This window comes from Malaya genurostris, chromosome 1 (genome assembly GCF_030247185.1).
Source record: "Malaya genurostris strain Urasoe2022 chromosome 1, Malgen_1.1, whole genome shotgun sequence".
In the NCBI taxonomy this organism is placed as follows: Eukaryota; Metazoa; Arthropoda; class Insecta; order Diptera; family Culicidae; genus Malaya; species Malaya genurostris.
In genome coordinates, this window is record NC_080570.1 from 156,668,994 (window position 1) to 156,695,698 (window position 26,705).

General features: G+C 39.3%; 2 protein-coding genes and 1 long non-coding RNA gene across 14 annotated transcripts in view; 1 reads left to right on the plus strand and 2 right to left on the minus strand.

Moving 5' to 3' along the window:
* LOC131426389 (tyramine beta-hydroxylase) overlaps window positions 1-26,705 on the minus strand; it is a 47,406-nt gene that overhangs the window by 19,957 nt on the left and 744 nt on the right. The gene's annotated exons all lie outside the window — the stretch shown is intronic.
* Window positions 12,774-18,933, minus strand: LOC131426391 (uncharacterized). 10 transcript variants are annotated; one of them, XR_009229084.1, is made up of 9 exons: window positions 18,152-18,933; window positions 17,659-18,092; window positions 17,322-17,574; window positions 17,125-17,250; window positions 16,519-17,010; window positions 15,643-16,103; window positions 15,249-15,586; window positions 14,999-15,155; window positions 12,774-14,936 (listed from the first exon to the last, which is right to left on the minus strand). It is a non-coding gene; the product is annotated as an uncharacterized LOC131426391 (long non-coding RNA). The 10 variants fall into 10 exon arrangements; XR_009229081.1 differs by having other exon boundaries at window positions 15,244-15,586; XR_009229085.1 differs by having other exon boundaries at window positions 15,240-15,586.
* Window positions 20,831-26,705, plus strand: part of LOC131426388 (probable ATP-dependent RNA helicase CG8611) — an 84,126-nt gene continuing 78,251 nt past the window's right edge. Inside the window, exons 1-2 of one of the 2 annotated variants that reach the window (XM_058589085.1) lie at window positions 20,831-23,749; window positions 23,808-25,704. In XM_058589085.1, coding sequence (XP_058445068.1) covers window positions 23,696-23,749; window positions 23,808-25,704 — 1,951 coding nt within the window. In that variant the 5' untranslated portion in view covers window positions 20,831-23,695. The remainder of the gene's footprint in view (window positions 23,750-23,807; window positions 25,705-26,705) is intronic. The other variant, XM_058589084.1, reaches the window with a different exon arrangement.

Sequence of the window (26,705 nt, forward strand, 5' to 3'; positions counted from 1 at the left end):
AGTATACTTTACAACACTATATTGTATGCTCTCTGATTCATTGAGTTTGTTATTAGGATAAATGAAAGAAAATTTTGTAGAATTATAATTCAGTACACTATTGGAGTGGCAATGTATTTGTCTAAAATGACTATGGAACTGGTACCACTGAAACCGACCTTGGCTTTACCATGGTTACCGTTTATGTTTCTTATAAACAATTAGGCGTCGTTGATGAAGTGCAAGAAAATTTCGGTTTATTCTGTGAACGATAGTTGTGAGAAGAGGTTCCTTTTTAAATTGGATCCAATTAAAAAATAATTATCTAAGTTTAAAAAAAATTATGTGGTTAAGAATTTCAACTGATTATTATAACAATGGGGTAAATCGGTGCAAAGAGCTTCAGTTTTCTGCAAGCAAGGTTTTGTGTTAAATAGTTGAACTTGACTACAAACCAGTACAAAAAAGGGATCTTGGGCTCAAACGAACATAATTAGCGTTCTTCTAAAGATGTGGAATCGATTTTCAAATAATGTTACACAAAAGAAATGTTTTGTGGTTAGCTGTATCATGCCTCCAAAAAATAAGCGTTTCGTAGTTGGTTCATTTTTATTCACTGTGTGTTGTGTTTCTGTGAGTGATCTCAGTATTTCGGTTATTATTGTTATTGACCTTGGTTACGGTTTCGTTGTTTTGAAATTTAAATTTTTCAGTATCGATTACGGATGCTTCAACTTTATGGTTATTCAACTATCGGATTCAAAAGTCAAATGAAATCCTCGCATAATTTTTGTTCACACCAAAAATATTCAGTTTAAATCATGGCGACATTGCTCGGGTAACCAACCCTATTGCAATCAAAAATAAAACTTCTGTTTCCCGCAACTTCTCGCGTTTGCTCTCCGGCTTGTTTATTTGCTACACACGGTGGAAAGATGGAAAACATTACCTGCTTTCAGCGCGCATGCATAGATCAAAGGTATCCACTCTCGGTGCAAACAGGATCTGCCACACGAGTCTTGCCACTATTCCGCGGCACACTTTAAACCGAGTAACCTGAAATTTGTTTTTTTTTCTCGCACTTCTGGTACACGTCGCGTCTCAGTACTTCTGCCCCCATAAGTCCATCAGGATTTCGTGCGGAAAAAAGAATTAAATATTTGCCATTCGTTTACCACACTTCTAGTTGACGATGGTGTTGAGGTGTGAGGTAGTACAATATGGGAGGGGGTTGAACTACGTCAAGCCTCATCAAAGCTACGATTTACAAATATCTGACAAACACCTGATCCTGGACACGCTAGGTTTGGTGTGAGGACGCGTGCAAACGTGTGCTAGAGTTAAAGTTGCTATAATGGGGAAAGGTGAAACGTGGAGCGATGAGTGGATCAACTTTGCGGGAAAGTAAAGTTAAGCGGTCCGGAAAGTTGCCACAAGATTTCACTGTCATGGGGACCACGAGATGACGCTGGAGAAACTGAAGACTTATAAAAGAATCTAAAATATATTATATACCAAATCTCGCTCAACTTTCGTTGCTGCACGCGAAGAAAAACAGAAACTTGAGCAAGTTTTTCTTCTTGTGGCAATGCTTTGCGAGGTGTGAAAGCCAGGAACAAAGTAAAGACAGTATAGAAATATGTAACTATAGAACGACACGTAAAACTTTACTTCGCTTAAGGTCATAGTTTCTAAGGACGTATGACCGGCTAGCGAGACAGCACCAATCTCCGGTGGATTATTTAAGTTTTCTTAAACTCACCAAACATTCCTAGATGTAAATCAGATGGTAGCTATCTGATGGCACGATGAACCGAATCAAATCACCGACCAATTCAGACATCGAACGGAATAAACGACACCGCTAGCATTTTAACGCCCACCGAAGGGGGAAAACCATTGCAAAAGTTTGTCGTTCTAAATTTGTTTTTCAACCCTTGAAACTTCCACTTGTCATGGAAACGCATGACAGAATACGTTTCAGTTAGTATATTCGTCACTAGGGAGATCAATGTTCTGCTGGTAACCCGTACGATTTCAGCATTTTCGTACCTACAATAGTGTTTGTTTTATTCCGGAAACAAAAGAAATCAACTCATCAGAGAATCAATTTTTCAGTGTGTACACAATGAACACTAACAGAAAACCTGAAAACCGAAAACACAAACAAGGTAACCAAAGTTTCTCAGTCGGAAAACTTTATTGGTTTTAAACGGTACACGATTATAGATGGGTGTGAGATGAAGCTTCGGATAACGCCCGGCGCCACCCACTTCTTGAGAAAAAATGCTTGTGAAGCTACCCATATCCTTTATTTCTGTTAGGAGCTTCCAAGAAATGTTTCACGGTACATAGCGACATCTCCTCGCACAATCGCTGAAGCGCTCTCAGAGCTTTCCGCCTTTCTCTCACTTGCAATGGTGAATAAGCTTGATACCCCTGTGGCTGATGTTACACTAAAGAAATCTGGTTGGAAAATGACCACTCATTCTTCAATGTGGCTTCATTTTTCTCATTGATTTCGGTGTTCATATTTAACTGACTTTAGACAAAATAAAAATGAATGAGTGTTTGCGTCTCGTGACCAAATTTACGTGTTGTGCATTGCGCATGTTTAATGATATCTGATTTTAAATACAATGTAATAACGATATTTAATTCAAACCGAGGATAAACATTTAATAAAAGAGAATATTCTGGACGGTAAACACTGCACTACAAATGACGATTTTGTCTATGTTCACTTCCTTTTGCAATTATTATAACGTTATTCCTTTTGTTTTATAAAATTTCCAAGATAAAGAGATAATGGCCTTAGTTACAATGTAAGGAAGTGAATAGAAAAAAATGCAAATTACATTACAATAAACAAAAGTGGATTGGACTTTTAATGGTTTTCATCAAATTATCATACCTTTCGTAAACGCAAAAATCACTTTCAACGTATTTCCAACTGCAATATTATAAAAGTTAGACGAAGAAAAATTTGATTACTCTAACTTCGGCATTTTCTTTTCATTGTGTGAAACAAAACCGCACGTACCGACGAGTACCAGTTTTACATCGTCGTTTTGAATGACGATTTGAATGTTTTGACACTCTACGCCCTATAACTTCGGAACAGGATGGCGGTTCAGGATGAAATTGCACAGTATATTTCAAGACAATGAGAGCTTCAGCTTGAATCATGATTCGTGAAAATCCGTTTAACCGTTGCTGAGAAATCGAAGTGAGTTCCGTTTTTGGAGATTTTCTTCACTATTATCGGTGCTTTCGGAAGCGGAAACCGGGAACTAATAGTCCCAAAGTAGTTTTATATATTCACTAGCACCTCGTTTCGCTATCGCTTATGGAAAAATACTCATGAAATTGTAAATTTTCACTAAACTTTAACACCGGAACCGAAAGTTAAATCTGGATCAACTTTTCGGAGACTTTTTAAAGAGTTTTAAAACTTTTTATTTGCTTCTTAATTTGTGAAAATTGGCTAAGAAATTTCCGAGAAAATTGAGCATTTTTTATAAATTTGCACATTTCTTTATAATTCCGGAACCGGAAGTCCGATCCAAATGAAATTCAAGAAAATTGTATGAGACTGTAAGACCTTTCATTTGAATCTGAGTTTGTGGAAATCGGTTCAGTCATCTCTGACATTATTTGTCACATACACACATACATACACACACATACATTTTGTGATCTCGACGGACTGAGTCGAATGGTATATGAAACTATGATTGCATAGCCAAAAAGGCAAAAATAGAGCGTATACCTGAAACGTCGAGATTTAGTGTCGTTTAGTGAGAATCGACTTTCTGGGACTCTGATTTTGAGTTTGTGCATTTCACGGTGAAATACGACATAAAGCTACTGTGGAGTTGTTCGTACTGTTGACGTAGGGCTACCCAACTAGTTTCCAAATCAATGTCAATATTTCTTTTGGATATTGAGGCAGCAGTCTTTTGTAACTTTAATTCTTTGAGAATTTCGGTTACCCTGGCAGTTTACTTTGTTGGGATTGATGATGGAAGGTGCTGAACTCGAACAGCGCACAAAATGAACAGTTCAACCGCTAATGTGCATAACACACTGTTCAAAAAGTCCCGAAACGGAAGACCAAGAAAGAAATGTGGCCAAATAAATGAGTGCCTCGTACGCTCACGATCGATCAAAACCAACAACGAATCAAAGATTTAGAGAGTTGTTTAGCACCGTTTGGTCGCTATAAAATGGAATTCTTGTACTGGTATGAAACAGTGGACGAATCATGGATCCATCATTGTTCTCCGGTGTCATGTTAGCTTTCAGATGGGAAAGTCGTCCGAAAACGTAACAGGTAGCTGTGAACAATCATTTCGTAAGCTTTTAGATGCTCGAGATATAATTAACTCAAATGTAATTATTAAATTGAGTTGTTGATGCGTTTGTAGTGTAGTGCGAGAAATGGCGACATCATATGAAGAAGAAAAATCATCTCTAACCAAGACAATGCACCGTGCCTCAAATCAATGGAAACAATGGACAAATTGAATGAATTAGACTCCGATCTGTTTCCTTACCCACTATATTCTTAATAACCTAACCCCCAACGACTACTTGTCGTTTGCTGATCTAAATAAGATACTCCAGGGAAACATATTTGGTTCAAATGAAAGAGTCATCACCACATCCGAAGCCTATTTTGAGACCATGGCAGCATGGCTTTTACATATTAATGGGTTTGGGGCAAAATTTATTTGGGTGCCCCTTAGCAAACTGTTTTTTTTGCTCGCTAAGTCCTGTCAAGGGGGCTATTCATAGATAATGCTTATTTAATAAGGCTGGTATGCATTCTGAAAGCTGAATTCTGATTGATTTACAACAGATGGGTTTTCAGATTGCAGAATAGAGCTATAAGCATTTTTGGTGCTCTTGAAAGGCTATTTTAATGCCATTATTAGTGCTTACTGGTTACCTGGGCGTCATCGCTGGTATGAGACAGGCAAACACGCGTCTTTGATACTCGTTGATACCATACGTTTAAGCAAAACTTGAATTCTGAATTATTTGTGTTTATATCATACAACTAAAAATTATCAAAAATTATCATAAAAGGGGCTGGGGTCCACTAGGAGATTGATATTACCTATTAGCTCTCTCCGGACAGTACCAGCCTAGATGCCGTGTGGAATCCGGCGGAAAAAAATGAACCAAGAATAGTTCCACTGGGTTCCTGCTTCCATGTCGTAAAAGGCGACAATTGCTGGAGTTTCTTTTTTCTTTCAGTTATCAGAAATTTTCAATGTTTCACTTCTGATTACTCTATTTTACTAAATTATCTCTTCATTCAATCTATCAATTTCCGTCTAGTTTTATTTGGAATGTTTTCTTCTTCCATGTTATTGATTGTCTTTCAGGATTATAAATTGAATTGATAACTATTTGCGCAAATCCGTTGATATTACAAAGTTAATAATAGAGATAACATATATCGGTATATTGAATACATAGTAAAAAACGTGATTAATCCACCTAGCAGTGAGATGATACCTTTTTTTATCAATCCGCATGTGTTTTTTGCATGAATATTCTTCGGTGTTTAAGTTTTCATTACATTATTTTAATGACCGTCATTTTAAGCGACAATTTAAGATTGTAATCACTCATCACTCTGTAATGTCGAAACTGCAAATACAATCGAATTTAAATCTAGAAGTGTGATAATCGATTAAACATGTCATGATATGTAAGTTCCACTTTAGAGTTTACGGTAATTTAAGGTACTTCTAGAGCCGGTATTCAGGAACCAGCATAACCCAAACCGATTCGTATGGCCATATGGCGAATAAATTACAGTTTTGAGTACAACTTTGAAGCTTAGTTGGATAAAATCCATTAATTTATGTATGTATGTATAAAACTAATAAATTTTGTATATAAGTTTAATTCAATTTGAATTTTTGTTTCTGAAATTTGATTAGGCTTTTTTGAGAAAACGATTGAGCTTTGAGAAACGATTTTATACTGGAACCGGAATTCTAAAATCGGTATGACCGAAGTCAGATAAATTCACCTGAGTAGCTGTATAGTTTACATTTGTTTCAAAATATTTGAAAATCAGTGAAGACATCTTTGAGAAATCATAGCACGAATTAAATTTTTAGGTGCCTTCTGAATCGACAACTGAATACCACTAAAACTGAAAAAAGTTAATTTTTTTTATCGACTATCCAAATCTGCTAACCCGATAAACCTAATTAATTTCTGTGAAATAGACTAATCACCCTGTATCTCCGAAACCGGAAGTTGGATCTGACTGAAAAACAAGATGTTTTATAGAATTTTAAAACTTTTCATTTGAATGTAAGATGATTCTCAGATTTCATTTTAATCTTAGATCGGTTCATCCATCTACGAGAAGAATGAGTTACACATTTTTGATTTCGTTTCACATATCATCCTGTAGTTCCGGAACCAGAGGTCGGAACCAAACATAATTCAAAAAACTTTGTTTGGGAGCATACGACTTTTCGTATGAATCTGAATTTGTAGAAAAGAAATTTTCAGAGAAAATTGAGTGAAATTATTTGTCACACACGCATTTGCTGATCTCGACGAACTGATTCGAATGGTATATGGATGTTATGTTCTTCCAGCATTTATTTGCTGCAAGTAGTTTAAAACAATATAATTTAAAAAATCATATGGTTTATATATGTCATATTCGAACGATTATGTTGCCAAAAACGAGCCGTGCTAAAATCGGTCCGAGGCAAATTGTCATGAAAAAGGATGCTGTACACAGTCTTTTTGGTACTTAGAAACAATTGTATGTAATAGAATAAAAAATCGTGTTTTCCGTTGCTCCCAAGCATTGCTTTGTCATACAGCGCTCAAAACTCCTATTGCTGGAATAGGGGGAAAAGTCGTTTACACAAAAATTTCGATATCTCCGTTAAAAATGGACGGAATTTAACAATCTATGGCTTGTTGAATAGGTATTATCGTGCGGAATCTAAGTCTGAAAACATATTCTGTTTTCAAGGTCAATTGTGACAGATACTGTCAAAAAACTGAAAATTTTGACATAAAACTTCGAATAACTCAAAAAGTAAACATCCGATCTCAAAACCATTCAATAGCGTTTTGGGTGACGGGGAGACCTTTCATTTGCGACTAGTTTGATCAAAATCGGTCCAGCCATCTCTGAGATCTCGACCTCTTAGTTGACAACACACATACAGACACACACACATACACACACACACAGACATTTGCTCAGTTCGTCGAGCTGAATCGATTGGTATATGTCATTCGGCCCTCCGGGCCTCGGAAAAATTTTCGAAAGTTTGAGCGAATTCTATACCTATTTTTTATATATATAAAAAAAAGTAAAACACTTGATATTAATATTTCAAACAACAAACTAATATTTTTCTCGGTAGCCGGCTGCCCAGATCAACCAATATAACCAATTAATAGTTTTATTAAATAATTAAAATAATAAAGCTGAAATAATAAAGACGCGCGTGAAATCTTTTTACCTTTATTTGGTGATTTAAAATGACTTAATAACAACTGTTTTGAATATGTCAATGCAATGAATCAACTATTTTGTCTAAATCCTATTCACTCGTTTATTTTGTATCACGTAATTTCATTTAAAAAAATAGGGAAGTTTTTATTCTTTACGCGATAGTATTGCAAATTTTTCTTTAGTTTCCTCGAATAAGATCTGTGAATCAAGACTTCCCGGGACTTCAATATCGGATATTGTTGAAACGTTCACTCGGGAAGTCAGTGAGTTTAGTGGTGCATCCGAGCATCTTGAAACCGGAACATACTGAGTCGCGCGCGAAACCAATACTGAAATTTTTACTAACAAATATCCTTCTCCCGTGACACTTGTGGAGTGCGCAGTAGTATATACGGCCTCTAGTAACAACAAGTGTTGGACTAACATCCCTTCCCATTCCTTAAACGATCTACGTTCGGGCCTGGCCGGCGCCGGTACTGATCAATGATTTCTGGGATTACCAGAAGATGTACATTGAAGGATGATTCACCAGTCCCAGGTCGGATCATCTAGAAACTCCCTGTACAATTTCAGCTAATCCCGATCAGTAACGGAGTAGCAACCAAGGGTGGTCGCTCAAGCTCAAGCTCAAGCTCAACTAAAAATTATCATAAATTGCTGACCACATTTCCGATTGTATGTAGCTTTATATCACAAGAGATATTCACGATCAAAAACTTTTAAACGGCGTCCCATAGTAAAATAAGACGTACTTACGTCAACATACTTCAGTAAAAATATATAAAAGAGAAAATAAACAAGGAAAATTTACACAGCAAATAAGGTTCTAATTTAAGCAATGAAGTAATCATTTCACATCGCCAAATCTGTTCCAGAGTGTCAACGAGATTAAATCTAAAAGGTAAACACAATAAATCGGCCCTGCTAACAATCGTCTCTGTTACTACCATCACCAGAGTCAAAGGTGACGAAGAGGGTGTAAATATCCTTTTCACACTTAAGGATTTGTGGTGAATTTAGTGTTTTTTTCGAGGCGAAGGCGATGGTTTATTTTCTGGGGCTAGCAGATTCTTCCTTTAGGTTCTTTTTTGGGAGGAGCTTCAGAGTGGAACCGAACCATAAAATCGTCAGGCTAAAAAAGCAGACAGCCAGCCATCGCATAACTTGCTGGTTTTATGGAAAGCGAAAAAACACATTTCGTGTATGAAAAAGGATGAAGCACGGTTTCTCGGTGGTTCCTGTAAAGGGATTTGCGGATTGAAAGCGAAGTGTGTGTGTTTTTTTTTCTTATACAGGACAAAGGGGAAAGTCTATCGGAAGGCTAGTCATTGTCGCTTTTAGAAAGATATCAATTTCACATCCATTTTTCATGACTCAGCAAACTTCCTTCTGCTAGATTTGCTATCGAACGGCCAAGCCGGATTCCGGAATCGTTATTCCAATTGCGAACCATTATTCTATAATGTGAACCCATTTGCTACGTCTTTCTGTCTGCTTAAACTTTGTTTACCAAATTCTTTTCACGCGACATTAGGACCGGAAGTGGCGACGAAGATCCGCATCAAATCTACATACGAATACCAGGATCTACATCTATACCATTCATACGTGCCGTAATGTGCCTTCAGGATCCGTCGTCGAAGTCGAAGATGCTGGCGAACGGACGCTACAAAACGTGCAGTTTCGATAATATTTCCGGTTTATGTTTCGGCCAGAAAGGGAGCCGATGGAAAATATCCGTTTATTTTTTTTTCTGCCGAGTTATTTTATTGGCATGTTTACGCTTTGGCACATCAGGCAGGCCCCGGGTACGGCGGGAGAAAATTCCTTCCTTTCCGGTTCTCGTTTCAGCTCGGTTACTGTGGACTGATTTATGTGGAGTTTGTCAACATAAAACAACTATTTGTTCTTGTCTATTGTTAAGTTGTGCTCAGTGAACGCATTCTGTAAGGGGCAATATAGTAATACCGAACATGATTGTGTGTGTGCATATAGAGAAAAGCAGAAAAAATAACGCTTTGAATGTTTGTTCAAGACTTTGGTCTTCAAAAATTGGTACTTAATTTTGAGATTCCGTGTTGGTACTGCAATATTTGCATATTTTTTTGTCGAATAAGCTTTTTAATAAATTGACAAATCTGTAAGCGAAGCAACCCTTGAAATAAGGAAGCGATCGTTGTCATGAAATTTTTTTTTTTTTATTCAAGAATATAATGTTTAAGGCACACTGCTTAAGCTCTAAGATGCCAAGGGCTTTTACTAATTTAAAATTTACGACTAAGTTAAAACTAGGGTTGTATCATTAAGTAATGTCATATTTGGGTCGCAGTGGTTGACTTTGGCAGATCCAGCCTTCATGTGGTGATCGGCCGGTGAATTGAATATTTCATGAGAGTCTTCCATATGGCGTTGGTGAATATTCATGTTGGCCGCATTCTTCGGTCCGTGTGGGTCCGCGGGTCATGAAATTTTTGTAAACATTCCAATTAAGACGTTCGAAGCAAACGGTCACCAGAAATATTTTGTTCTCTCCGTTAGCAGTTTTTTATTCTTCATTTCGACCGATCATTTCATCAGTCAAAGACGGTGCTGGAATCCCACAGTTGAACGGAAGCCACTATGAAAACTAGCGGTTCCGAGTAAATGAAGTTCGTTCTGGAAGCTGCTGAAGCTTCGCAAGCGCTTACGGAAAATGTTCTTAAAGATGGACCGAAAAGCGGTCGGGTGCCTGGGAATCGTCCGGGACGAAGAAAGTACTCAAGCTATGGGAAGCGTAGAAGTCGTTGCGAGAAACTTTTGCGAAGAAATCTTCGACAAATCTGACACTGTTACACAAGCAACTGGCAAAAGGCAGTGTGCCTTTTTAAACCTATTAAATTAAAAAAAAGCAACTGACCAGCACCAAGCAGTTCAATTTGAACTGCTCTGCACTGATGAGTCAAAGACGAAACGTAAAAATAATAAAAACCGTTATGTGTCCTAGCACAACATTTGGTTAACCCCTAAATGAACTGACCCAGTAAATCCGAACATCGGACGCATCGTACACGAAAGCTTTTGATTGCGTTTCGAGCTTACATAGTGCATCGGTAGAACAAAAGAATGAAGATATACCAAAGCAGAGAGCGGATGTCTGATACTCGGGGGATGGAATATATGGGGGTTGGATTGCAAACCCCGAATTTAGGGCCAGAGTTTTTCTGGGCCTAACATGCGAATTATCTTAAGGTTAAAGCCTCTATGATCGAAACAAATGTTTAACAATCTTTCTCACCCTATAGGGAAGACGTCGGCTCGAAAATGTCTTGTTTGATATTCCTTCGCTCTGTTTCTCTAGCGATACATAATGTAAACATAAAGCTTTTTTAGGTCAGCGCGGTTGATGCAAATGGTGCAGAATTGTCCGATGACGGGCCGATCGAAGCGCTACGATCGGCCCTATATCGTGCTCAATCGGTCCGATAATCGGACCGATGATCGGACTTATGCGGGTCTACAAATTTCACTGGGGACCAGAGTTTCCTGGCTGTTTCTGACGCTTCCAAACAGTTATTATCGTTTAGTGACTGCTATAGAAAATATTGATGAAAAAGAGCTGACCTTGGAGACCGTGAAACAACGGTTGCTAGGAGAGGAATCGAAACGCGCTGATAGCGCGGACTCGTCTGGAGAAAAGCCTGCTGCGTTTGTTCGAGGTCGAAACAAGAAACGCAGAAAGTTTACCAGAAAATGTCATCGTTGCGGTAAAAACGGTCATATGAAAAAGGATTTCCGAGTTAAGGAACTCGAGGGAATTGCTGTTGTTGGAATGAAGGCTGTTGCTACTTTCGCGGTCAATGAAGTTAATCCAGTCGTGAACAAAAAGAATGCACTATTTATTGTCGATTATGGTTGCAGTGATCACATGGTGAACAACAAAGGATACCTACAATCAATTGAGCACAAGCTCAAACAGCCATTTGTTGTCGACGATTAAATCACATTTTAAAATTTTAAAATAACACAATCCATAGTACTGATTAAACGATTATATACAGATATGTTGCATACTAGTAAAATTCCAAAAACATCCAAGTTCTTCCTGTTCACATGCATATGATTATTTCCTCTATTTTCCTAAACAGAAGAGGCGACAAACTGTGACAAAAGGGGAAATAATTCATGCACAGTTTAAATTCTTAGGACGGTTGTCAATCAATTTGAATCCAACCGATTCCCCAATCTTACCTCGAAGCACGATATTAATGACAGAATAATGTTTTATAAGAATAGTTTCGAAAAATGAAAATGACAATCACCCTTATTCTGAATAACGACGTATTGATTTTTCGTTGGAATGTGGTTCAATCGAATCCTAGCTACCTTTGATTTTGCTAGCGTTATTGGAATACAAACGAAATACGATCGAAAAATCAAAAAAGTGTGTGTGTGTGTGTGTGCTGAACCAATTTTAACACACACAGTCGGGCCATTGAGAAAGTTTTAAGATCAAAAAGCTGTGACCTTTGGGTTCCGAAGATATTATGGTATAAGTGACGTAACCGACAAAACACGTTGATTTTTTATCGCGCAAGATTCTCGGAGATGGCTGAACCGATTTTAACAAACTTATGCTCGTTTGAAAGCTACTATTGGGCCATCAATCAAGTTCGAATATCAAATGGCTGTGACTTTTGGTTCCGGAGATATATGTTAATGGTATAAGTGACGTAACCGACAAAACACGTTGTTTTTTACCGCTCAAATGTATATAAGGGTGCCAATATTTTGGAATCACCTCTAATTTCGTTAAGCACTATTGTTCAAAAGTTTAACCATCTCGAAAAAAGTCCCCATGCAAAATTTGAGCTAAATCGGACATAGGTAAGGGGTGCTACCCGGCGGTTAAGGTTTGAAAATGTTCGATTTCGAAAAATTACCATAGGGCGGAGTTCATAAGATTTCCGAAAGTGAACATTTTTTTTAGAATTGCATGAAACGTCGAGATTTAGTGTCATCTAAAAAAAAAATTGTTTGAAAAAATCGACTTTCTGGGACTTTGGAGATTTTTTCCCAATCCCAGAAAGTCGATTTTTTGAAAAAAAAAATTTGGACTAAGAAGGGTTTTTAGATTAGCATCTCTCTTCTCAAAGTCAAAAATCAGAATAAAAAATAAGCCGAAATTAGTTTTTTTCCATAAATACGTTTATTTCTTAAGGCAATTTACATAAATTTTTCTTCGCCGTAGCATCACTTTTACATAGAATTCTTATCCTAATATAATACTAATATAGTCACAACGATTTGAGTTTAATAAAACATATTCCTCTTATTTTTTAAATATCGTATTAGGTATTTCTTTATGTTGGCGAATGTACTTCCGTCTAGATGAGATGTTCAACTACGAAGTGAAAATTTTCCTCATTCCCTTTTATTGGCAGCGGTTGCTATGAATAATTGTTTTGTTGGCAACACATCGAGTCTGACTGTATAGTAACGGAAATATCATGGCACCCCCCGAGAATAAAGCGTAAAAAACGGCGCGAAACTGCGTGCCATCTTAAGCAATTTTTAGTTTAGTTCGAATCTTCATGGTGACATGTAGCATATTTAAAACCAAAATAAATCTATATAGTAACGAGAAAAGTGTAGTATTTTTAAATTCATACAGTCCACAACGATACAATAACAATTGAAATCGGACATTTGGTCCTTCGAGCCGGATGAGATCCGGAGTGCAAGTTGAAAAATAATGCGTGGAATCGAAAAGCAATAAGCTCAAGGTGTTATAAAAAGACTACACAGTTGTCCGATGAGGCCAGCTGTACTCGATCATTCTACCACGGAAGACGATGAAGAGATCAAATTAGATCAGGATTCAGTATTTTCAACTCCAAAGTGTGCGAAAGGTGGAAAAATGGCGGAACTAAAATTGTTAATTTCCAAACGTGCAACAGTGAAGGGAAAATTGACGAGAATCCAAAGTGCAATAGTAGCAGCGCAAGAAAATGCTACAGCGATATCTACAGCGCAGCTTCGCGTTTATTCAAAAAATGTAGAGAAATATTACAGTGAATTTAATGAGGTTCACGATATAGTTATGCAAACGGTGCATGACAATCAGCGAGATGCACAGGAAGTAAAGTTGATCGAATTCGAGGAACTTTACAACGAGGTACAAGTTGTCATCGAAACACTTCTGGATGCCAATCGAGAACGTTCAATTCTTCCAGCAGGGGGACAGCATAATGGTCAACAGCAGGTTGTCATCCATCAGCAATCTCTTCGAGCTCCTTTGCCGACATTCGATGGGCGGTACGAAAACTGGCCTAGATTCAAATCGATGTTTCTGGATTTAATGCGAAACTCGCCAGACTCCGATGCAATCAAACTGTTTCATTTGGATAAGTCACTAGTAGGAAGTGCAGCAGGAATTATCGACGCCAAGACCATACAAGATAATAATTATCAACAAGCTTGGCAAATCTTGGAACAACGATATGAGAACAAGAGGTTGATTATCGATGTTCATATTCAAGGGATCATGCAACTCAAGAAGATGGCTAAGAAGTCATCAAAGGAGCTACGCAGCTTGATTGATGAGTGTTCCAGGCACGTCGAGAATCTGAAGTTTCACGATCAACTACTTCAAGGCGTGTCGGAGCTCATGGTAATCCATATATTATCAGCGGCTCTTGATCAAGAAACACGAGAGCTTTGGGAGGCTACAATTGAGCACGGTGTCCTTCCAAATTACGTGGATACTATGGATTTTCTAAGGAAACGGTGTCTCATATTAGAGCGTTGTGAGTCTGCCGTATCAGCACTACCTTCCTTGAAGCAAGCATCTTCTAAGGTAGCACCATCGTCTAAAGCATCCAAAATATCTGCTGTAGTCGCCACATCCAGTGAGATTGTATGTGAACTGTGTGGCGGAGGTCATCCTAATTTCAAATGTTCTGCGTTTATAAAGATGAACAATGAACAACGTGTGGCAAAGGTGAAGGATGCCAAGGTTTGCTTCAACTGTTTACGCAAGGGCCATATGGTCAGAGCTTGTCCGTCGCAGAGAACGTGTGTAAAATGTAATCAGAAGCACCATATCATGCTCCATCTAGATCAAGTGGAAGGCTGTGTATCGTCAAACGAGAAATCAAAGGATAAGGCTTCAGATCATCGGGAGGTCGCTGGGAAGGCGGATCCTGAATCTCCAGAGAACGAAAAGGTGTCAGTAACCACGTCTTGTGTCGGTGATGGTTTTCTGCGTTCTTCTAATCAAGTACTTCTTCAAACAGCGATGGTTGATGTTGTCGATGTACACGGTCGGAGTCATGCATGTCGTGCACTATTGGACTCAGGTTCACAAGCACACATCTTGTCAAAAGCGATGGCTCAAGTTCTTGGTTTACCAACTCTGAAGTGCAACATAACTGTAGTTGGTGCTAACTCAATGAAAACACAACTGAAAAGGGGATTGAATTTGAATTTTATGTCAAGATACAGCGATTTCCAAGACAGCATTACCTGTTTGATTTCGGATAAGCCAACTTCAATTGTCCCATCTGTAGCAATTGATGCTTCATCGTGGAATATTCCTCCCGAGCTACAGCTAGCGGACCCACTCTTTTATAAACCAAGCGAAATAGATTTGGTATTAGCTTCTAGTTATGTGTGGGACTTGCTGCGAACCAAAAGGGTGTTACTAGATAATAGAACTGCATCACTACGTGAAACAGATCTAGGTTGGATCATTACAGGTACATACGAACCATACCATCAGGCTTCTCAGACTGTTTTGATAGCTAATGTTGCTGTGCAAGATACGTTACTCGATCGTTTGGATAGATTTTGTTCAATTGAGGAGGTGGATGAGCCTCAATCTTCCAACACCGAAGAACAAGAAGTTGAACAATATTTCGTAGAAACGTATCGCCGGGACGAATTTGGTCGATTTATAGTCAAGATGCCGTTTCGAGAAACAGTTTCGGAGCTTGAAAGCAATCGAAATCTGGCATTGAAGCGATTTCTTGCTTTAGAACGAAAACTGCTGCGGAACCCAGAATTGCGAAATCAATATATTGAATTCATGGGAGAGTATGAAAGGCTTGGCCACTGCAAGGAGATAACAGAAGAAGATGACACTCGAGGGATGTTACGGTACTACTTACCACACCATGCAGTATTTAAGCTGACTAGTTCTTCAACAAAGGTAAGAGTGGTATTTGACGCCAGTGCTAAGGAGTCGAAATACTCCCTCAACGATGTTATGAAAACCGGTCCATCGGTTCAGAACGATATATTCACCGTAAATCTACGTTTCCGGCAACACGTCTTCGGTTTTTCTGGAGATGTTACAAAAATGTTCAGACAGATTTTGATCGATCATTCACAAACTCGATTCTTAAGAATCTTCTGGAGAGAGGATTCAGCGAAGCCATTGCGAGTACTAGAGTTAGTCACTGTTACATATGGAACAGCTGCTGCACCGTTTCTCGCGTCGAGATGCTTAGTACAGTTGGCCATAGAAGAACAACAACGTTATCCAGTTGCATCTAAAATGGTTCTAAATGATGTATACGTAGATGATATGCTGTCTGGAGCTGACACAGAGGAAGAAGCTGCACAGCGCCTAATGGAAGTGAAAGAGTTATTATCTTCTGGAGGCTTTCAAATTCGTAAGTGGTGTTCAAATTCTAGTATTGTCCTTGAAGATGTACCGGAAGAGGAGCGAGAGCAGCTAGTCAAAATCGATCAAAATGGAAGAAATGAAGGCATAAAGGCTCTTGGAGTACTATGGGACACAATGAACGATCATTTTACTTTTGAAAGGTGGTCAGATGAGAATGAAGCTCATCCAACTAAACGATACGTATTGTCTCAAATAGCAAAATTGTTCGATCCTTTGGGACTAATACAACCAGTTATAGTTTGCGGAAAAATGATTATGCAAAAGCTATGGTCTTCTAAATTGAGTTGGGATGATGAGCTTCAAGATGATCTTTTAGAAGAGTGGGTTGGTTTCCGTAAGTCTTTAACTCACTTACATTTGATCAAGGTTCCAAGATGTATGAAGTTACCATCTGTTGTACGATATGAAATCCATGGATTCTCAGATGCATCAGTTGCAGCGTACGGGGCCTGCGTATATTTACGGAGTGTTCTATCGGATGGATCAGCAGTGATGCATCTCATGTGTGCCAAATCTCGGGTGGCTCCATTAAAGGCTACGACTATCCCAAGGTTGGAGCTTTTGGGAGCATTGATTTTGGCTCGGCTTGTTGTTAAGGTGATTGAAGCATTGCAAATAAAATGCTCAGTGATTTTATTGTGGTGCGATAGCCAAATTGTTCTGGCCTGGTTGAAAAAGCCACTCGGGTCTCTTGAGGTATTTATCCAAAACCGAGTTGTGCAGATTAACAATCTTACCCACAGTTTCTCCTGGAAATACGTGAATACACGACAAAATCCAGCGGATGTTGTGTCTCGAGGCCAGCTGCCAGCTATGCTAAGCGGAAATTTGCTCTGGTGGCACGGACCTGAATTTTTAAAACAAGAACACTATTACGATCCAGAATTTTCTCCGATTCAGGAATTGGATATTCCTGAGTTAAAGGTATCAGTGGCGACTACGAGGATGATAGAAATTTTACCGGTTTTCGAAAGGTTCAATAACTTCCGTAAGCTTCAACGTGTTATTGCATATGTGCAGAGATTCATTCGCAATTGCAAACGCAAGCCGACAAAGCAATTCAAAACGACAGCATATTTGAGTGTTTCTGAAATGCAAGCTGCTATGAAATGTATTGTTCGTGTAATTCAGAATATGGAATTATCTGACGAAATTTACCGTATTGAAAGGGGACAACCACTGCGTCGATTGGCTAATCTTAGTCTTTTTCTTGATGATAATCATTTATTGCGTGTAGGCGGTCGTTTGCAGAAGTCGGTCCTACCATTCGAGACTAAACATCCACTCATCTTGCCGAGACATTCAATAACAGAAATGATTATTAGAACCCTTCATGTTGAGCACTTACACGTGGGACCCTCGGGATTATTGAGTATCATTCGGCAAAGTTTCTGGCCCCTGAGAGCTTTATCTACGATCAAGAAGGTTACACGGAGTTGTATTTCATGTTTTCGAACGCAACCTCGTGGTATTCAACAGCTTATGGGTACATTACCTGTAGAGCGTGTTAATATTGCATCTCCTTTTGAATATACTGGCGTAGATTATGCCGGTCCGGTTAATGTGAAGCAAGGAAAACATCGCCCGAAAATTATGAAGTGTTATATTGCCGTATTCGTGTGTATGACAACGAAAAATGTGCACTTAGAATTAGTATCAGAACTCACTACTGCCGCCTTCATCGCAGCACTGGAACGTTTTATCAATCGCCGAGGATTAGTACGAAAATTATTCTCGGATAATGGATCAAATTTTGTGGGAGCTTCGAATGAACTTCATCTGCTGTATACACAATTTCAAAATGAAACACATCGTCGTACTGTAAATGATTTCTTAGTTTCGAGAGAGATAGAGTGGCACTTCATCCCTCCAAGGGCGCCAAATTTTGGTGGTTTGTGGGAGGCGCGAGTTAAAAGTGTCAAAACGCATCTGAAGAGAACTCTAAGAAATGCAACACTGACATTCGAAGAATACTCCACCATACTTACACATGTTGAGGCCATTTTGAATTCGAGGCCACTGTTTAATCTTTCCCAAAGTCCAGATGATCCTCTTCCTCTTACACCTGCCCATTTGCAAATTGGTAGACCATTGGCTTGTATTGCAAAGCCAACTTGCAAGGAAATTCCAGACAATCGTCTCTCCCGGTGGAGATATCTTGACAAGCTTCGTGAACACTTTTGGGGGCGTTGGTCCCGAGAGTACTTAACATCACTTCAGTCGCGTGGCAAATGGACAGCTGTATCACCAAGTGTACAACCCGGAACAGTGGTGCTTCTAATCGAGGACAATCTTCCTCCAATGGTATGGAAGCTTGGAATTGTAACTGCTACTTATCCGGGACCAGATTCTTTGGTACGTGTGGTAGACGTGAAGACATCGAATGGAACTTTTCGACGTTCTATTAGCAAACTGGCTCCTCTTCCAACACGGGATAACTTAAGCTTCGCAGCCGCGGGGCAGGATGTTGGCGAATGTACTTCCGTCTAGATGAGATGTTCAACTACGAAGTGAAAATTTTCCTCATTCCCTTTTATTGGCAGCGGTTGCTATGAATAATTGTTTTGTTGGCAACACATCGAGTCTGACTGTATAGTAACGGAAATATCATGGCACCCCCCCGAGAATAAAGCGTAAAAAACGGCGCGAAACTGCGTGCCATCTTAAGCAATTTTTAGTTTAGTTCGAATCTTCATGGTGACATGTAGCATATTTAAAACCAAAATAAATCTATATAGTAACGAGAAAAGTGTAGTATTTTTAAATTCATACAGTCCACAACGATACAATAACAATTGAAATCGGACACTTTATTTATTATTAAATCTTTTTAAGAACATTATTTGAACCAAACGATTAACTGCTATAAATTAAATAAGCTGAAATTTTTATACATTTTGTTGTTGATTTCGTAACCTATTTTGAGTTTGTATCAACACATCATTTTCATTAAAATTTTGCTATTGGATGAACTAATGGACGCAGTAGGAGTCAGAACTAACCCTAAAAGGGTCAGTTATTAAATTGAAACTTCAATTGTCTTTATGAAATGATAAAGAAGTTAAGCCAAAATTAGTGTCAGGAATTATTTCTTTAAAAATAAAAAAAAATCATGACTATTTTGAAGAAAAAGAAAGGCATTATCATACCACTAGGTAGATTAAGAAGGGTTTTTTTATAGAACTAGATTTAAGGAAAATGTATCATTTGGATGATTGTAATCTGTTGATGCTAAAGATGAGAAGGTTTTATGCCTTTTGGAGAGCAAGTTCGACATAAACTAAATCTAAAATTCCTACTCTAAATAAATAAATAAACTACAAAGGCATTATTGTACCAATACAACACTAAAAACCTGTTTTAACCTAGTGGTGTAATGAAAAAAAAAGCAAAGCTGATATTAAATTCCTGTAGTGGAATTTGACCTTCTGTTTCAACAGACTTCGCAGCCGAAACAGAGTGTACAGAACCATTGCATGGCTATGATCCTACTGACACAAGTGCAAATAAGTTCAACATTCAGCCGCTTTGCTTTCGAGAAAAGTAAACCGAACAGTGTTTAATATCGGAGAGAATTCAGAACATCTAACGGCCAGAAATGAATCATTAGCATCATGACGATTTCTTTCGCTGAAAAATGCAAATCCGCCTATTTGGCGAATAGTGCAAACGAAATCACACAAAAGAAAACAAACCCTTCACAAAAATTGCTTCAGTATTGAATCAATCCGCATTCTGAGCAGTTCTGCTGCACGACGGACGAAAGAAAAAATGACCATTTCCAGTGCCTCAACATCAAATCAAGCAAAGAGTTCATTCGATTTCCTCATTAATTTAATTTCATTTTATAAAATCTAATTTTCATCAGAATAAGTATCGTTTTACTTCGGTCTGGGTGCCATTTGAATGTATGCCACGCGTACGCAAGTGCTGTAGGGAAGGGCACTCAAGCGTGTGGCAGATTTACCTCGTCCTCGGAATTTCGCTCGGGGAAATAATTATCAACAGTTTTAAAAGTCGGTGAAATGGTACCCTTCGTTGCTTTCAAAGTATTTTACGAAGAACTAATGAGATTTTACTTGAAATTAATGATTTATTAGTAGAACAATGTACCAAAATAAATTTTCAATTTCTAAGTGATCTGCCTCATGTTGAGCGCAGTCCTACGTCAACCTACTCCAAGATTTTTCCACTATTTTTCGATCGAACAAGTTGGAAACATGGAATGTAAATAAAACCAAAACTGTCATATGTGGATAGGATTATTTATGCAGTCTATGAATGTCCAAATACAAATGATGGCTCTTTATCGTTCGTAAAAATCGCCCCTCTTACCATTAGCGATAGTAACAAATTGGCCAGCTCTCCCTTTTTTTACGCGGTAGTTGGTATCGTTTCGATTGATTTTAAAACGTTTATCCATGAGGGATTTTCCCCGGATAGGTTTCGTAGAGAATAACACACTCCGCTGCATGTGGATCATACAGGAAAAAGCGGCTCACTAACTTCGCAAATATATACGAATTCGCCTTTTATGTTGCAAATCAGATAATGGATGGTACTTTTTCGGGTTGCTTCGATTGAAATCAGTAGATTTTTATATATTTTTTATACTTCCTCGGAGCGCCTAAAAGTATGTTGCGCTCGGTCAATTCTTTGATTTATGATGAATATTTTACTAAGCCAATTCTGGAACGCTATTGATTATGATCCCTTAAAAGGATTTTAAAAGGCTTTTAAAGGATACCGTTCCTTGTTCTGAATGCTGAAATTTTCCCAACTTTCCATTCGGTGATGGCAGAGAGCAGAGAACATCGGTTCCGGATTAGCTGTTTATTACAATGAAAACATACTAATAACTGTCGTATCATCATAAAAGAGTCAACACGCTTCGCTATTGATTCGGCATAAAACGCTGCCACGCGTCACTAAATTATGGTATTTATTCAACTTCTTGTGCCGGGAAACAAGTTCATATTATATATGTGTAAACAGAAACAGTGACCTGACCCGAAGTCGGAGTCGGAGTCGGAGCAGGAGCAGCGAACGTACGGATTAGTCGCCCTCGAAAGGGATCATCACTGGCGGCACTACCCACAGGACATCAGGACAGGACAATAGCAGCTTTACAGTCGACGTCGTTCGGTTCGGTATGCGGCGATGAAAATAAACATTTATTATTATTTCTTTCACTTCCTTTCTCCAACTCCGGCGATGCGGCGATTTTTGACGGCAACCGAATAGTCCCATATTCAAATCCATTGCCCGCGTATAGCCCGTTGTCGAAAAGGGACGGAAATGTGTCGCTGTGACAAACACAAGAAGCGTGCCGGCTCTAAAGTGCTCTCGGATTTGACTGTCGGCGGATCCGTTCGGGCCAGCAAGGCAGCGCAAGAGCAACGAGAGGGAATTCGTCGAAGCGTATCATCCGTGACAAATTGCCTAATGGCAGCGCATCGTCATCGCCGATTTGGCGTCATTCTTCTCTGGTTATTCCGGCGCAGTTTGTATGTCCGCACTATTAAACTGTTGTAAACGGCTCCGAATGGTCTTTTCGAAACCCATAAGTCAATATTATATCTACAATAATGAGTCGTATTTATGGGGTATCATGAGAGCGTTTTTTTTAATATTTCAGAAATTTTCGAATTGGCAGTAGACCAACGATGAATTAAGTTGGTTTATTCAACCTCCTGTTCTAGGCTAAATGCCTAAATACATTGTTCATTGTTGGAAAAATATTAGTGAGCATTTGAAAACGGTCCGTAATCGGATGTTCGGCGAAGCTTTCGTTTGTTGTCGGAACAGGAGCGTTGTATGGCCTTCATGTCAACTTTGCGAATGCATCTCTTGATTCTGCCAATCAACTGTTAGCAATTCGTGGCTCTCCAGTTATTTTTGTACACCAAGGAGCACAAAACCCCGAAGAAATCTTCGATTAGGCGACACTGAGGTAGATTTATCGGGTTGTGGTTTTTGGGTACAATTGGGATCGAATGGGTATTCAGGAACGATTGTGCTTTTTGGCGCAATGCGATGACGCTTTATCCGGCCAAAACACGTATTGTCCATCAGCATGATGTTTTTGAAAAAACGGGATCAAAACATTCTACAAACATTCGTTCTGGTACACATCTTGATTGATTGCCAACCCAGATGGCTTGAACCATGGCTTAGAAATACCTTTCTCGGAAATGACAATGTACAGCATCACTTATGCTTAAACTAATATTTTATGTTCGGATATACAGTAGAACTATCTGTTGAATAGTATCGATCGTTTGCGGGAATCTGCGTCTTCGAAAGAGGGAAGTAACTTGCGTCGTCCAAAACAAAACTTTTTCCGGAAAAAATTTTTAATCAACCAGCGGCATTGGGAATTCAGCGTTGAAATCTGTGCGTCAGTATATCCCGGGGCTCGTGTCTTCTTTCGGTACTTTATTCCGAGTCTTTTCAATGTTTTGCAGATGTACTGGTGAGAACAGTTGAACTGCGGCATCCCTTTGACTCAGTGAATCCTTGTTGTTGAAGGCACGAGAAAGAGAACGAAGTCCTTTTGCGTCCATAATTTTGACTGGTCTTCCACTACCTTCTTTACGAGCAGTTGTTGGGCATCTTATGATATTGTAAACTGTCGAAGCCGCAACATTTTTGCTTTTAAAATGTTGTACCGTATACTATTTGCCGAGATTTCTGTGCAGTTCGTAGATAATACTTCTTGTTTCGACGACATTTTGAACAAAACTGAGCAAGCAAACAAAAATAAAATACTAGCAGAAAGAGGAGAAAGAGAGCTAACACATACACACTCTTAGTTCTTTCTGAGCTCGTTTGTTGTTGAACATACAGGCCTCGAAAAAATTCCAAAATTTTAGTTGCCACCCGTTACAGGTTTAGTGTTCGGTAATGTGTGAAAAAATTCGGTTTCTACGTCGAATAAATCGTTCAAAATGGTAAGAGCAAATTCAGCAGCTAGAAGTTCTATATGGAAGATCTATAATAGAGTAGAAACTGGCACAAACGTATCCCAAGGAAGCCGTTCTAGTTTTATTTATTCGACCAGTTCTTCTGTCAAATATAAAACTATTCTACGATGCCGTTCTAATTTTTTGTATATTTGAAACACGAGTAAAATACTGCTTGGGCTGCCAGTTTTTCTTGTTATAAAATTCAGACTTAAATTTTGTAATTGACATAAATTATGCATCTAGAACTAGAACACTACTGAATATGCCCTAAGACTATCCCCTCTAAATTTAAATAATAATTTCATGGTTTAAATTGAGATATGTATAACAGTTCAATCGAACAGTTTTCATTGCCAGTAACTTCAGCCACAGGGGCGACAACAAGCAAATTGTTGGATTTTTGACGTTTCTCCCTTCGTTCGCTGCAATAGCACGTGCGTTTGTTTTGATATTCTTGCTGTGCGGCGACTAGCCGACTTGTGTACACACACGTTTCTTTCGCTGCCAGAAGTACAGTAGTTTCTGTTCAATATCATTTTGTAGCACAATTTTATTCAGAATACAATGGATTTAATGCTAAGTAACTTTATCACCGATGCTGAACCAAAGGTTGAGAAGGTAAGCGATTTATTACATGAATGAAATTGATGAAAACAAATGGCTTTGTTGGTTGTAGAAGAAAACGAAATCCTTCAACGGCGCAAACGATGGTGGATCAAAATTCAGTATGGTTTTCAGTAAATCCCAACCGATTAAAGCAATCGTGGCACGGAAACGGACTGCACCCGTCGTCCCATCTGATAAAGCCATCGTCCCGCAGAATAAACCAGCGAAAAGACCAGAGCAGAAGAAGTCCACCAGAGCTCAACAACACGCAAAAAAATCAATCAAAACGACATCAAAAACCGAGGAACCGCCTGACATCGCACCAAAGATGATGAAGCAGAAGGAAAGTGATTTTTCGCTCAGTAATGAGTTCAAAAAGATAAAAGTCATCCGAAAGTCTAACATTTTCGATCGGTTGAAGCATCAAATGCCCAAAGTTGATTTGCCGGACGTCAATCCATTGACGGAAACGGTGTTCAGCGATGCCGCCCTAGATTCGCTAGATATTCATTCCCATTCGAAAAAGAACGTTGTCGATCTACTGGGCTACCAGAAGCTAACCGTCGTCCAGAACATGTCGATTCCGAAAATCCTGGAAGGACGAGACGTTTTGATCCGAGCGCAGACGGGTTCCGGTAAAACATTGGCCTATGCCCTGCCACTGGTGGAGCGATTGCACTCACAGGAGCGCAAAATTTCCCGAACGGATGGAATCATCGCCGTCATAATAGTTCCGACCCGGGAACTGGCTCTTCAAACTTACGAACTGTTTGTGAAACTGCTGAAACCCTTCACCTGGATTGTATCCGGGTATTTGTGCGGTGGCGAGAAACGAAAAGCGGAAAAGGCTCGACTGCGGGCCGGGCTAAACATCTTGATCGGAACTCCCGGTCGGTTTTGTGATCACATTAAAAATACGGAATCGATGAAATTAGACTCGGTGCGGTATTTGATTTTGGATGAAGCAGATCGGTTACTGGAACTTGGTTACGAAAAGGATGTTAAACAAATAGTGGAATCGATTAAAGGAAACCGACGACCGGATGATGGTGATCAAACCATACAAACGGTGCTGCTGTCGGCCACTTTGACAAACTCGGTGAAAGAGTTGGCCGGATTGACGTTGATTAATCCGGTTTCTGTAGATACGAGTGATATAGCAGTAGAACAACGGCTCTTTGACAACGTACAGGTAGAGGATTTGGAGGAACGAATAACCATTCCGGCAACTGTTCGGCAGAGTTATCTTGTAGTGCCACCAAAGCTACGACTCGTAACCCTCAGTGGTTTGCTTTCCTATGAACTGAATCGAAAAGTGAAGAAGGCACTGGTTTTTATGGCAACTCAGGACTTGGTGGATTTCCACTACGATGTTATGGTGGAAGTTCTAACACAGAAAAAGCTGGATTCCGAAAACGAGAACAGTTCGGATGATGATGATGAGGACAACATGAGTGAATCGGATTCGGCGTCAGAATCGGATCCAACCGAAGCCATACTGCTGCCGAACGTAAGTTTTTTGAAGCTTCACGGAAAAATGACCCAAATTGAGCGCAGCTCGGTGTTCAAAGAATTTCGCACCTTCAAATCGGCCGTCCTTCTCTGCACCGATGTGGCGGCAAGAGGAATTGACGTTCCGAGTGTCGATTTGGTCATCCAGTATCAAGCACCACAAATCCTCGCCGACTATGTGCACCGTGTGGGACGAACGGCCCGGGCCGGCCAGAGCGGAAAGGCGGTACTGTTTGTGGAACCGGCCGAGATTGAGTTCGTCAAATATCTTGCCGGTAAGCAGATCAAACTGCAGGAGGAACGGGTTGAACCGATTGTCAATCGAATCGGGCAGTTATTGAACGGTACGGCAGAGCGAAAACACAAAAACAAGGAACAAGCGGTCATTGAATTGCAGCATCGTTTCGAGAAACTGGTGGCAACGGAGAAGGAGCTTTTCAGTCGAGCTTGCAAGGGTGAGTACGTCGCCGAATTTAATCACTAACAGGATAGATTAAATTTCATCCTGTTCAATTACGGACCACAAAACACTTTCCGTTTCGAGAATTCAATTGCCCTCTCCGTACCAATGGTTATCTAGTTCTACCGGGCTAGCGAAAATTATTCGTCCTTAATTGCCAACCTATCGGGATTACCCCGACGAAAGCACCGCCGCACTAGATATAATTGACATTATTTATCTGCGGGGTTTCCTCTCTCTCTCTCTCTCTCGGTTGTGGCTTTTACTTAGCGCGACGAGATGCCGGTACGTACGATGCCTGCATCGAAGGGAGCCACTTCACGGAAATGCGAGTAATAAGCTTCGCTACGGTCACGGTGTTGCCCGGCGAAATTTGCTGAATTATCGCTAGTGTCGGATTAGACGCGAATGCTGCACACCCTCCCTCCTTGGGCGCACGCGGTTGCTTTTTATTCGATTTCAGAACTGCCCGGTGTGGTGCCTTGTTCGAGTTATTGTCAATGGAATTTAGATGTTGAGGCAAATGCATACATCGAGCTTCCTAATGACTTTCTGGTTATGGGTATCGTATTATTCTATTATTCTGTTGGATTGACCAAAATCAATTTACCTATTTGATTTGATTTGAATTTAAATCAATTTTTCAGTTTAAGAGGTTTAAATAAGAAAGCTTATGTCGAAGAATATTTTCGAAAAGCTCATATTCCTGTTATGAGTTTGAAAATGTCGAATTTGGAAATAATTTGTAACTAAATAAAAATAATACGTCCTCTCTTGAATGCACAAGAGAACGAATTATTTTCTTGATGGGCGACTGTGTGAGTGCAATCCAATAAGTGTTGCCAAAATGGATTTCTATCACATGCCTTTCTGGAAATTTCTTTAACTTTTTGCTAAAATTATTAACGAACTCCGGGAATGCATTCAACAGCTTAGAACAACAGAAACTGTAATTCTTCTTTCAATAATTATTCTAACCTCGTCGGTAGAAATCTT